Source organism: Pinus tabuliformis, chromosome 4_2 (assembly GCF_031772625.1).
Source record: "Pinus tabuliformis cultivar Carrire ecotype Pingquan chromosome 4_2, CPIR1, whole genome shotgun sequence".
NCBI classification, from domain to species: domain Eukaryota; kingdom Viridiplantae; phylum Streptophyta; class Pinopsida; order Pinales; family Pinaceae; genus Pinus; species Pinus tabuliformis.
Window position 1 is genome coordinate 1,137,672,027 of NC_142304.1, and position 14,258 is coordinate 1,137,686,284.

At 41.6% G+C, this 14,258-nt stretch overlaps 1 protein-coding gene across 2 annotated transcripts in view; it reads left to right on the plus strand.

Annotated features, from left to right (window-relative positions):
* Positions 1 to 14,258, plus strand: part of LOC149173681 (transcription factor GTE6-like) — a 359,882-nt gene that overhangs the window by 70,002 nt on the left and 275,622 nt on the right. For both annotated transcript variants that reach the window (XM_089424694.1, XM_089424693.1), the window contains exon 2: positions 4,750 to 4,950. In XM_089424694.1, the coding sequence (XP_089280820.1) occupies positions 4,750 to 4,950 (201 nt within the window). The remainder of the gene's footprint in view (positions 1 to 4,749; positions 4,951 to 14,258) is intronic.

The window sequence follows — 14,258 nt, forward strand, 5'->3', positions numbered from 1 at the left end:
GGTTGAATAGACACGTTGGTTGGGCTTTTGGAGCCTACATAAGAGCTGTCGACTTGATAATAATTACATAATCAAAATAAATTCATATCTCCATAAATACTTATCGGAATCGGATGATCTTAGGATCAATTCTACACCTCTTGACGAGCGAGATCCAATAAAAATATCAGCTGCCATAAATAAGCTGACCCATATGGAGTTTGGCCCTAGTTGCCAATTTAACAGGCTACGATGTTGTCTTCAGTGAAGGAAAGGCATTCCTAAGACACAGCCATGGGTCAGACCAAGTGGATAGGGATTCAGATGAAGAATCTCTATAAACTAGAGGTAGATGATTGTGCAACATTGAGTACGAAAGCAAAACTGGTGCAAAGCAAAGACATTGGCGAGTTGTGGCATAGGCAGTTGGGCCATTCACATTATGGGGCTTTGAAGATGATGTAGTAGATATCTACAAGACTTCCCAAAGGTAAACTTGAGCAAGTTGACACATGCAAAGGTTGTACCTTGGGAAAGTACACCAAGTCTTCCTTTCATGATCGAGAAAGTCAAGCAGAGGCTATCTTAGAGCGAGTTCATACTGATTTGTGTGGACCATTGTCGACGGCATCCACAGCGAAGCAAAGGTATTATATGATTTTCATTGATGACTATTCTCGTAAATGCTGGATTTATTTCATGCAGAAGGACCAAACTTTCACAAAGTTTTGTGAGTTCAAAGCTTTGGTCGAGAAAGAGTCAGGGTATAAGATCAAGGCCTTGAGAAGCGACAATGGTGGAGAATATGTCTCTCAAGAGTTTAAGGACTTCTGTGCAGCGGAAGGAATTAAACGAGAGTTGACGACACCTTATAACCCACAGCAGAATGGGGTGGTTGAGAGGAAGAACAAAACTATTGTAGGGGCAACACAGGCAATGTTGCATGACCAAGGCCTACCACTTCACTTGTGGGCTGAGGCATGCAACACAACAGTCTATTTGCAGAATAGAAGCCCACATCACATACTTGGGATGAAGACACTAGAGGAAGCTTTCTCCGGTAAGAGACCAGATGTGGGTCACTTCAGGATCTTTGGCTCATCGGTATATTGCCATGTGACAAAGGATGCACGGAAGAAGCTTGAGCCGATAGCAGAGTTGGGGATATTTGTGGGGTACATTGATACACCTCACAACTATCGGGTGTACTTGCCTACCAGTCGGAGGATAGTGGTTCATAGAGATCTCAAGTTTGATGAGTAGAAGGCCATGCGAGTTTCCCTTGAGAGGGAGCTCCAACTACAGGCTGTGGAGGAACTGTTGGTTCCTAAGGAGGAGGAGCCTCAAATTGATGCGGAGCAACCACATGCAGAGGTTCCAGGAGTGGAGACATCCACTCAGGCAGAGTCTTCCAGAGATGGACAGAGGCACACAAGAGAAGATGACAGATTGTTGGAGGATGTGAGAGAGAATGTGGGAGCACCATCTTCTCAGCGCAGACAGAGGAGGTCACCTGAGAGGTACACTGGATACATGGCCCTTGCTAGGGAATGTGTTGAGACCGAGCCATCTTCCTTTGAGGAAGCAGTGCAGCAGCCGATTTGGGTTGATGCTATGGTGGAGGAGTATGACTCCATAGTTCGTAACAGTGTTTGGGACGTGGTTCCGAGACCAGAGAACAAGTCAGTTGTGAGTTCCCATTGGCTTTACAAGGTAAAGCAAGCTGCTGATGGTAGTGTGGAGAAGCATAAGGCAAGATTTGTTGCCCGTGGCTTTTCATAGGTCGAGGGGATTGACTATGATGAGACTTTTGCTCCCGTCGCAAGGTACTCATCTATCAGATCTATGTTGGCACTATCAGCACAGATGGGTTGGAAGATCCATCAGATGGATGTGAAGACTGCATTCCTCAATGGCCAGATTGAGGAAGAGGTGTACATAGAGCAGCCGAAAGGTTTTGAGACCTTCAATCGTGAGTCGCATGTGTGCCGACTCAAGAGAGCGTTGTACGGGCTGAAGCAAGCACCTCGTGCTTGGTACATCGGGATAGATAATTACTTCACCGGGTTGGGCTTCACAAAGAGTGAAGCGGATGCAAACCTGTACCACATTGTGGTGAAAGGTAAGTTGTTGATCATCGTACTTTATGTTGATGATCTCATATTGACTGGTGATGATTAGTTGATCGTGTCTTGCAAGGAGGACCTTGCAAGAGAATTTGAGATAAAAGACATGGGTCTCATGCATTACTTCCTTGGCATGGATGTGTGGCAAAAGGATGGGGAGTTGTTTGTGTCTCAAGGCAAGTATGCCAATGAGATACTCAGGAGATTCCACATGGAGAAGTGCAAGCCCATGCAGACTCCTCTAGCAGGTAACTAGAGGAAGGAGGTTGCTACTTCAAGAGAAGTGGTAGAGGCTACTGTGTACAGGCAGCTTGTGGGTTCACTGATGTACTTAGTGAACACACGACCATATTTGTGCTATGCGGTGAACCAACTAAGTCAAGCGATGGTTCAACCTACCAAGATGTTTTGGAAGGCAGCAAAGCATGTATTGAGATACCTCAGAGGCACATCTCAGTATGGATTATGGTACAAACGAACAGAGGGAGTGAAGCTACAGGGCTTCACTGATGCAGATTGGGCAGGGAGTCCATCAGATCGGAAGAGCACATCAGGAGGGATTTTCAACCTTGGGTCAGCGGCAGTTTCTTGGTACAGCAGGAAACAGAGGTCGGTTGCACTCAGCTCGGCAGAGGTAGAATACATGGCTGCAAGTCAGGCAACATGTGAGGCCATCTGGATGCGGAAAATCCTAGTTGGTTTGTTTGATCAGAGGATGGATCCAACTGTGATCTATTGTGATAATCAGAGTTGTATCAAACTCTCTGAGAATCCAGTATTTCATGATAGGTCCAAGCACATTGACATCCAGTATCATCATCTCAGAGACTGTGTAGCGAGGAGGATCATGTTGCTGCAGTATATTTCGACAGAGGAGCAAGATGCTGACATTTTGACAAAGGCATTGTCAAAGTGTAAATTCGAGTTCCATAGAGACATGATCGGGGTGGCAGATAATCCCTTTCTTGTTGAGAGGAGTGTTGAAATATGGCAACAAGAATATTCCAATTTAATTTGTCCTTGAATTAAATTGTGAATTAAAATCGAATTTAGTCTTAACAGCTACTTGGAAATAATTAATTAATTAAATTTAAATTAATTAGTTGGAGAAATTCAAGTTAGAAGTCTTTTTGAAGTCATGCAAGAGTTATCCCTTAAATTAAGGAGATAAGTTTGAGTTATATTTGAGTTGTAATTAGTTAACTCAGTTTACTGAGTTAAGTCCAATTAAATTAATTCCAAACTGTTTGAGGAACTAATAGTGAGTTAACAGTTAGTTGATGAAAGATTTAACTAAAAGAACACAAGAAAGCTAATAAGTTCATAAGAAAATATTAAGGTAAAGGAAAATAAGTGTAATAAGCTGCCACTATTGATTTTCCAACATGGGGCACTCGGATTGTGGAGATTTCACAACTCAAACTTGTGATTCCAATAAATCCTTGCCAGATTCTGGTCCAATTAGATTGGAAAATATGTCAGAAAACCCTCCATTACGTATAGCAGATAAATTACGGCTCAGGGATATATTAAAGAACAATCGGCAATTAAATAAAAAAGAAACCAAGAGAACTATGACCTTGTAGGCAATGTTACTTCTTTGCATGATGTGTTGGACTCTCCTTTCTTTTGGTTGATTTTCTCATGCTAAACCGATGGAGATCTCTTTGTATCGTGATAGTTCACCTTCCATGGATCTCTAATATGGAGCTACTAGACCCTTAAGACTAAACAGCTCCAATACCATGTTAAACTATGCAATGAGACATGTCTCAAAACTTGTAGAAAAGGATTTAGCCTCCTCAACAATATATTTATCCAGTGATATCAATATATAGTACATGCATGTAACCATATTGTTCTTCTTCTTCTGATTATATTGTTCAGTTCGATCTTTAAGCTTCCTCAAATTGATAGTAGAAGTAGGTTATAGTATTCTGCTTTGATTTATATTGCATTATCGGGTTAACCTACACAGATTTTCTACACGCCACATGAAGAAGAATTGAAGGAGTTGGCATTAAGCCTTAAGTGATCCCCCCTTAATGGCAATCTCCCTCATGTCCAACATATTTTGAAGCTTTGTGAACTTGTCTTCAATTAAGCACCTGGTGAAGGTATCAAAATTTTTCTCTTCAATCTTGCTATACTTCAATTTTACTTGTCCTCACTGCATCTTCCCTCACATAATAATAATGAATTTCAATATGCTTTGAGGTTGCATTGAAAATTGGATTTTTTGCCTATATATATAATGATTGTCACAATAGTGTAGTAGCATGGTTTTGGCGAAGATCCAGCTCATCAAGTAGCATCCTGAGCCACCGTAGAGTAGGAATGAAGCATCGAGTTTCTGGAGTGAAATGCCCCTAAACTACCACCCAATAGAGCTTGTGGTTCTCAAGCGCTAAAAGAAGAAATTCAAAACTCTGCCAATTTTTGGTCTGGAAAGAAGGCAGATTTAACTTTTAACAATTTCATTTCTAGGTTGACTTATTGGGGAGATGTCTGAAGTCTAGTTTTCGATACTGATTCAGCTCTTCAGTCAGGTTTTATTGGCTCTAATATTGATTTTCTAGGTGGTTGGCCTTGCCTATTAATCAGCAAACACAAATTTATTGATAAATCTACATGTATATGGCAGGTGACACAGCAAGTTTTTCAAGTGTCTCATATGCGGACAGTCCTGAAGAGGAAAAGATCAAGGGCTGTTATATCTTCAAAAAGTGATGAAACAGAGAAAACTAGTAAGAAACAAAGAATGCTGTTTTTAGCTCGTTCAGAGGCTGCTCATAGGAGGAGTATGGCAGATATTTTGCGACAGTTTGGTTCTATTCTCAAACAGGTAATATTATATTTTGTCTATCTCTGGCTGTTTTCTTTGTAATTTGCCGTCCAGAATTTTGGCTCCTATTCTTCATTTATCTGTAGTGGCTATTATATTTCTATGCTTATAAAGGGTTGCAACAAACAGAAAATTTCTTACAGGTTAATACATGACTATGGGGACACTGAAATTACAAGTATGCAACTTTACAATGAACCCATAGCCACAACGTATGAGGAAAATATGTGTTAAGTCTAGAGTATGTCATTTCTAAAATGTGGAGAAAAACAAAATAAAATAAGGAAACAAGCAAACACAAAATTAGGATGAGTTTCCTCTGTTTGTGATGTTGATGATTGTAGCTCTGCCTGGTATTTCCACAAAAGAAAAGTGTCCAAGTTGCAGGAATCGTCATTAAATGACTCTTAGACTTGGGAGTTCACTTAGTTAATTAATTAATAAAGTGAATGTCTTTCCATAAAATGAGTTTAATTTAATGAAGTGCCTAAGTTTAGGTATTAGTGATTTAAGTTGAATTTTGGACCATTGACATCAACTGAATATTAGATTTAATCGTGACAATTGAGATTAGGGATTTGACCCAACTCAAAATTATAAAAAGAAGCCAAGTGAAGAGAGGATACATCAATTATTTTCTCAAGAAGGATTTTGAGAAAGAGAAAATCAAAAAGATATTTTGATTTTCCAGGCAAGAAGAAGAATTGCAGCAACAGCGAAGGAGAAGGCAGCCATTTATTTGCCGGCCGCATAGACCATACGGTCCAGCATAGAAGTGATCCAGGGCAGATTTCCGAGAGTTGGAAATTTAGGTTTGCTGGGTTTGCAGGCCATACAGACTGTTTGGTCCAGCATAGAGATGATTTTGAGGCAGATTTCCGAGAGTTGGAAATTCAGTTTTGTTGGGTTTCGTGTGTATTTCTTTTTTTTTCAGTGCCTTTTTTCCTGTATGGGAGCTCTTGTAGGTTCAGAAGTTATTTGAATGATGAACTGATGTTGAAGAGCAGAAAAATTGTGCATGCACAAGATTTGCTGTATTTTTTGCTTTTCTTGCTTTTCTAAGTTTTTCTACTTCTTTATTTGGTTAAAGAATTCCAGTAGTGTAAATCTAGATCTGATCTATTTACCTAGGTATTAGTTTTCGAAAATTAACATGGTATTAGAACTTAGAATTTGAAGAGAAAAGCAGGTCCAAAATTGTTGACTGCATATCTATCAGATCCAAAGGTCTCAACATGAGATCTATAGAGTGCTTGAAGGATTAAGCACAAGACATCCATGACAGGAGGCAGTCTCAGGTTTGAGGACAGACTAGATGGGGTTTGTCTTGGAAGGCAAGAGTCACACTGCTCTTGAAAGAGAAAGACTGGTGGGTGACTATGGAGAAGGTCCTTCTAGTGCAAGTAGATGTTGCAGATCAAGGACAAGAAGGATGTGAAAGCATAAATGGTTTCTTCCAAAGTGACAATTTGAACCAGAAGATGGTTTTGAAGAACAAGCTTTGAGAGTGTTGGATGACCAGATCTGACACTGTTACCAGTTACCTTATGAGAATCACACAGATTTGTGATCAACTTGTAATAGTTGGAGAAAAGATGATGGATGTAGAGCTAGTGAATGTAGCTATAAATGTGTTCACCAAGCCTTGGGAATCGTTTGTGAAGGGGATCTATGCCCGAGAGAACATTCCAGAGAACATTCCAGACTAGCAGGGATTGTGGGATGACGACATTCAGGAGGAGCCTCGAGAGGAGTCTAGAGCCAACAAGTAGGGAGGTGGTGATGAAAACTTGGCCCTCATTAACAAGACAAAGAAGGGCAAAGGGAAAGTTTTCACCAAGAAAGGTAACAATGCTGGAGGACATCAACTTGGAAAGAAGAAAGACATGAGCAAGATCAAGTGCTTTGTTTTCCATAAGCAAGGTCACTATGCTTCTTAGTGTATAGATAAGTAGAAAGACAAAGGGAAGACACAACAGGTAGCAGCAATAGTAGAGACCTAGCTGAGTGAATTTGTGACAAAGTTCTAGAATGATTTTCCACTTGTTTCTTACCTTTCTACTAGCACTATTGTCAGGAGTGCTTAGAATCTAGATAATGGTGCCTCCCACCACATGACTGAAGCATGAGAGCTGTTCAATCAACTTTCAGAGGATGACTCAGGGATCAATGTGGAGCTTGGCTGATGCAAGTGCATAGGGCGAGCACAAAATTTGACGAAGTCTGGACAAGAGCTTACCAATGTGATGGGATGGTCACATAGTAATGCTGAGGGGAAATTTTTGTTAAGAAATTTTAAATGTTTAATTTAGTAGAGTTTAGATTTTTTTTTTTTTAGAAATAAGTTGGAGAAGTTATTTTCTAATGTAAATGATCCAAATTGGATCCATGAAGAGTTATTAGAGAACCGTGACTGTATCAGATCGGGACAGACTTCAAAGAATTAAGAGCAACGATCAGAAGCACCTCTGGACAGTGACAGTTGGTAACCACTGTGGAACGACAATGACCTCGGTCAAAGCGCGCTGACCGAGGCCCATGGAGACTGCGTAGGAGGCAAAACTAGCCCCTGGGAAGCTCGGATCGGGAAAAGGAGGCAGTTTTTGATGCGCAATTAGCGCTAATCGCGCATTGCTGGGCAAAACCCCTCGAGAAGGAGAGGTCCCGAGCGCTCGGTCGCATGGGAGCTGGGAAAACCGTGGGGAAAAGGCTAAAGGCTAGGGTGGGACCCGCGCTCCAAAAACCGGTAGTGTTTATCGGGGGCACCCTTGGGCGGTAAGCAGATTTGGTGAAAATGGAGCCATTCCACTTAGCGCCCGACGCGTGTCAAGTGGAGGAGATAGAAAACCGCCGCCAATCGCGCGCTAACAGTCGAGCAAGTCAACCGCACGAAATGAGCGAATGGCGTCGGATCTGGGGGCTCCAGATCTAACGGTTGAGATCGCGCCTGATGGGGAAACCGGAATTGACAGGGGATTAAGCCACGATCTATAAGAATTTGAGGCCCGATTTCACTGCCAAGGTGGCGGATGACTTATTCCATGACGTAACTGAAAAACCGAATCGACGAAGCAAGCTGGCACAGTTGGCAGGAGGACAAGTGGCCACTCCCTGTGAGCCTAATGATGACACCAAGACAGGGAACTCCAAGCGAAGCTGTAGCAGGTGATCCGATGGAGTTGGAAGGGGAATCGAATAGCCATGAGATCGAATGGCTTTAAAGCCATGAACAGACAAGCAGAAGACACGGAGAGGAAGAACAGAGAAAAGAAGGAAACAAAAGACAGAGAGAGCAAAAGTGAAGAAGACAGTGAAGCAAAAAGCAGAAAGAAGACAGAGGGCCGAGCTGACCAAAGGCAGCGTCGAGCACCAGAGAGCTTGAGAGATTCAAGCCATCCCTGAGAGGATCTGTCAGGACTGAGCACCACATTGGGCTCCTTCCATTAAAGACCAGAGGGGTCAAAGAGCTGGTAAGGAACAAAGTCTGTGCACTCTAGTGGCTTGGGGAATCCAAGAACCACCCTGCCAAGCAAATTCTGTTTCAGGAGACTCATACTGAGCTCCTTCATTGTAATTCTCTGCTTTAAGACACAATAAAAGAAGGCCACCACTGAGAGCTGGACCAGAGATGTAGCCCTGGAGGATAGGGTGAACTCCTTATTAACTTCTTGTGTTCTTGTATTTGCTTACTGTGTTTCTCTGCTGTTTTCCATTTTCCAGTGTCTGTGTATTTGCAATCTGATCGATCCGTTGCCTAAATAACATAGACACACACTAGTATATGAGTCTGTAATACCTTCATTTAATAATTCTTTAACTGAGATCACTCATAGGGTGATTTTTAGATCAAGTGGTATCAGAGCTCTAGGCTGTTAAGGTTAGACAAGCTTGTGTTGGTTTAGCTGTTGAATGCTCACTAGATCAAAGCTCAAATTAGGAGAAGGAGAGTTGGTCCAAACTAATCCTGAAATTGGGAGAGTCTATCCTCGGAAGACAATGTCAGAGGAAGGTTCAATGGGGCCAGACCCTCAATTCATAGAAAGTTTCCTAGCCATAAAGTCCATGGTAGAAGAAATGTATAGGGACTTTAGAAAGCATAAGGATGAAGATTCATCAGGTTCTAAACAAGACAAAGAAGAAGATGAGTCTCACTTCCATGACCACTCAAAAGGAAAAGGGAAAGAGGAAAGCTTTCTCACACCTCCTAATAGCCCTGTGCATAACAAGAAAACATCTTTGATCAAGCTAGATGTTAAATTTGATTTGCCTATATATGATGGAGAGCTAAATGTAGAAAATTTGGACAATTCGATTAGACAAATTGATGTTTATTGCAGAGTACAGAACATCGACTCAGACAAGAGCAAGATTCAGCTAGCAAGCCTACGTCTAGGAGGCACTGCCTTGGTTTGGTGGGAAGGCAGAACCCAAGTTGATATGAAAAGACATGGTAAGACTATCTCTGTCTGGAGTGAATTTGTTTCTGCAATCAAAAAGCAGTGCTATCCATTGGCCTACATGCAACAAGCCATGATGAGTTAGCAAACTTTTCGGCAGTTGAAAGTTCAAAGTGTGCAAGGGTACACTCAAGAATTTAGAAAGAGGGCATTGATTCTAGGAATCTCATCAGACTCACCAGAGACTCTTTTGAAGTACATTGGTGGTCTACACAGCTATATGAGGCATACCATCCTCATGTTTAATCCCACTAGTATAGATGAGGTATCTGTACAAGCTACTCATCTAGAAGCTAGAGGAAAGAATGGAAATCCAAAAGTTGGAGGACCATCCCAACCCACTGCAAGCAAGAGCAAGGAGAAAATAAAGCAGAAGTGGAAAGCAAGGAAGGCTAACATTGCACAGAAAATCAAAGCTTCATGCACCCACTATAAAAAGGATGGGCATGATGATAAGCATTGTTGGATTCTGCATCCAGAGTTGAGACCTAAGAAGTTCGAGGGCAAGAAGAAGAAGACTGCTGCAGCTATTCAAAGAGATTTGGGGTTAGACTCGGGATATGAAACAACCATTGCAGCCACAGGTATAAAATGTAAGAATTCTGAAGCATCTACTAGTAATTCTGCTCAATCTATTATTGATGAAGAGAATGAGAGGAAAAGACATGAGCTTTTCCATATTCAAGTTGTTTCCAAATATCAAAAGATTGATATTTTGTTTCATAGTGGCTCACAAGTAAATTTAATTTCTGAAGCAATCGTAAAGAAATTGGGATTAGCAACTACACCTCACAAGAAACCATACCCATTAGGATGGTTGAATGATAAAGCACAACTACAAGTGACTAGACAGTGCAAACTCAAGTTTTCTTTTGGGTCAACATTTGTAGATGAGGTTGAGTTAGACATAATTCCTTTGGATATATGTGGAATTGTTTTAAGAAGCCCTTACTTGTATGACAGAAAAGTTATTTTCTATAGAGCTGAGAACAAGTATCTACTTGTTAAAGATGGAATCGAATACTTTGTAAGAGCTCACAAGCTCAAGAATAATTATACTCTCATAAACTCAGGGTAGATGAAAAGAATGATAAATTCATGCAAACAATTCTTACTGATGGTTGTAAAGGAAAAGAAACATGATAAAACCAATGTATTTGAGGGCTATAATGCTAAACAACAAACTGATATAGAACAGGTTGTTTCAGAGTATGATGTCTTGTTTCAAGAACCTAAAGGTCTGCCACCCAAAAAGGAAATAGTACATGATATTATTTTGCAGCAAGATGTTCCATTGTCTAACATTGGAATGTACAGGTTGTCTGCTTTAGAGAACGTTGAAATCAAGAAGTAGGTGCAGGAGTTGCTCGAGAAGTGGTTCATCAGGCCTAGCACATCACCATGTGGGTCACCAATCGTTTTGGTGAGAAAGAAAGATGGCTCGTGGAGAATCTGCATTGACTATCGAGCACTGAATAAGATAACAATCAAAAATCGTTATTCCCTTCCTCGCATAGATGATCTTTTAGATCAATTGAAGGAAGCTGCTTATTTCACCAAGCTAGACTTGCACAGTGGATACCATCAGGTCAGAGTTGCAGAACAAGATGCATGGAAGACTGCTTTCAAAACAAAGCAGGGATTGTATGAGTGGTTGGTTATGCCTTTTGGCTTAACTAATGCTCCTGCTACTTTCATGAGATTAATGAATGATGTACTCAGACCTTTTCTTGATGATTTTGTTATTGCATATCTGGATGACATTCTGAATTTTAGTAAAATGTGGGAAGAGCACTTAAAGCATGTTAAGCAGATATTAGATGTTTTGAAAAGAGAAAAACTTCATGTTAAACTCTCAAAATGTGAATTTGGAAAAACATCTCTAAATTATTTGGGTCATATAGTAGGGGGTGGTGAATTGAAAATAGATCCCTCTAAAGTGGCAGTCATTGTAAACTGGCCTAAACCCAAGTTTGCTACAAAGGTGAGAAGCTTCTTAGGAGCAGCACAATATTGGAGGAAGTTCATTTCTAAGTTTTCCTCAATTGTAGCTCCTTTACATGCTCTAACAGGATTGAACAAGGTGTTTCAGTGGGGAGGCAAACATCAAAAAGCCTTCAACACCTTGAAAGAAAAGATTAGTACAACACCTGTACTAGCACTGCCTGATCTGCAAAGACCATTTGAGATCCAAACAGGTGCCAGTGACTATGCCATGGGAGCAGTGTTGACACAACACGGTAAACCCATATGTTATCATTTTGAGACTTTTAATCTTGCAGTAGTTAACTAGCCTACATATGATAAAGAATTGTATGCATTAGTTCAGAGTGTGAAAAAGTGGAAACATTACTTAATGGGCAAAGAGATAGTAATACATACTGATCATCAACCACTTCAATATCTACACTCCCAAACTAAGTTGCAACAATCAAGACATTACAGATGGATGGGTTTTCTACAACAGTTTCATTTAGTCATCAGATATAAAAAGGGCATACATAATAAAGTTGCAGTGTTATCTAGACCCATTATAAATGCATCACTATACTTAAGCATAATTTTTGTGCTACATGAAAGCTACATTGAACAATATGTTCAAGATATAGACTTTAAAGATGTATATGCAACTTTGAGTCAAGGCAAAAGAGTAGAAGAATTGGATTATCATGTAAAAGACCGACTCTTATATCATTGTGGGGACCTCTGCATTCCACAAACTGAGAGAGTAAAGATAATTAGAGAAGCACACACCTCTCTGATATCAGGTCACTTTGGGGTAAGTAAAATAGTTGCACAGTTGCAAAGATTTTGTTATTGGCCAAAAATGAATGAGACAATTTCTAGATATGTAAGAGGGTGTACTATGTGTGCTAAAAGCAAGCCCAACAATAGAAAACTAGGCTTGTACACTCCATTACCAGTTCCTTCTCACCCTTGGAAAGTGTTTCCATGGATTTTGTTGGAGGACTGCCTAAATCTAGGAAAGGTCATGATTATCTATATGTTGTTGTGGATAGATTCAGCAAAATGTGTATTTTAATACTTTGTAATAAATAGATTACAGCTGAACAAACTGCAAAACTGTTCTTTGAACATGTATGGGTTCATTTTGGATTACCCACTTCCATTGTATCTGATCGAGACACCTGATTTGTGGGGAAGTTTTGGTCAAGTCTGTGGGAACTGATGGACACCAAACTGATGGCCAGACAAAAGTAGTTAACAGGACAGTGATACAGTTACTCAGAGGATATTGCAACAAACTTCCTAAGCTTTGGGATGAACACTTGTGTTATGTGCAGCGTGCTTACAACAGAGCAAAACATTCCTCTACACAGAGATCTCCTTTTGAGACCTGTTTTGGTTTCACACCAAGGTCTCCTTTGGATTTTGTCTTTGGTAAAGATACCATAGTTGATGGACACAGTGATGTGGACAAGGCAACTAGGTTCATTGAACAGATCCAAGAGATCCACCAAGCAGTACAGGAACAGCTGGAAAAGAGCCAAGCCAAATACAAGGCTAGGCATGACAAGCATCGGATGGAGCATAGTTTCCAAGTTGGTGACCAGGTCTGGCTGTATATCAGCAAGGACAGGATGCAAGGTGAAGGTAAAAAGCTAAAGCCTATCAGGTATGGACCCTTCAAAATACTTGAGAAGATTGGTGAAAATGCTTTTCGCCTTGATCTACCAGCTTACATGCACATCTACTCAGTCGTAAATGCAGACTGCTTGAGATTGTTTGAACCTTCAATGATTGAGGATCCTGAAGAGCAGAGTCAATTGCCTTCTATTGATGACCTGCTACCTGAATATCTTAATGAATTGCAGGAAGACACAGTGCTGGATAGGAAGGTGAGGACAACGCGCAAAGGAGATGTTGAGTACCTCAGAATTGGGCTCAAAGGTTCAAAGCCAAGCAGTGCAAAGTGGATTGAGATTGGACAAGTGAGACAACAGTACCCTCACTTAGTCGATGCTTGAAAAACCAACTTTTGGTGGTCCAAAAGCTTTTTCAGTGGGAAGGCCGTGATCCGAATTGGATCCATGAAGAGTTATCAGAGAACCGTGACTGTATCAGATCGGGACAGACTTCAAAGAATTAAGAGCAGTGATCAGAAGCACCTTTGAACAGTGGCAGTTGGCAGCCAATGTGGAACGACGAGGACCTCGGTCAAAGTGCGCTGATCGAGGCCCATGGAGACTGCGCAGGAGGTGAAACTAGCCCCTGGGAAGCCTGGATCGGGAAGAGGAGGCAATTTTTGATGCGCGAGAAGGGGAGGCCCTGAGCGCTCGGTCGCATGGGAGCCGGGAAAATCGTGGGAAAAAGGCTAAAGGCTAGGGTGGGACCCGCGCTCCAAAAACCGACGGTATTTATCGGGGGCACCCTTGGGCGGTAAGCAGATTTGGCGAAAACGGAGCGATTCCACTCAGCGCCCGACGCGTGGCAAGCGGAGGAGAGAGAAAATCGCCACTCATCGCGCGCTAACGGTCGAGCAAGTCAACCGCATGAAATGAGCGAATGGCGTCGGATCTAGGGCTCTAGATCTAACAGTTGAGATCGCGCCCGATGGGGAAACCAGAATTGACAGGGGATTAAGCCGCGATCTATAAGAATTTGAGGTTCGATTTGATCGCCAAGGTGGCGAATGACTCATTCCACGACGTAACTGAAAAAACGAACTGACGAAGCAAGCTGGCGCAGTTGGCAGGAGGACAAGTGGCCACTCCCTGTGAGCCTGATGATGACGCCAAGATAGGGAACTCCAAGCGAAGCTGTAGTAGGCGATCCGACGGAGTTGGAAGGGGAATCGAACAACCATGAGATCGAATGGCTTTAAAGCCA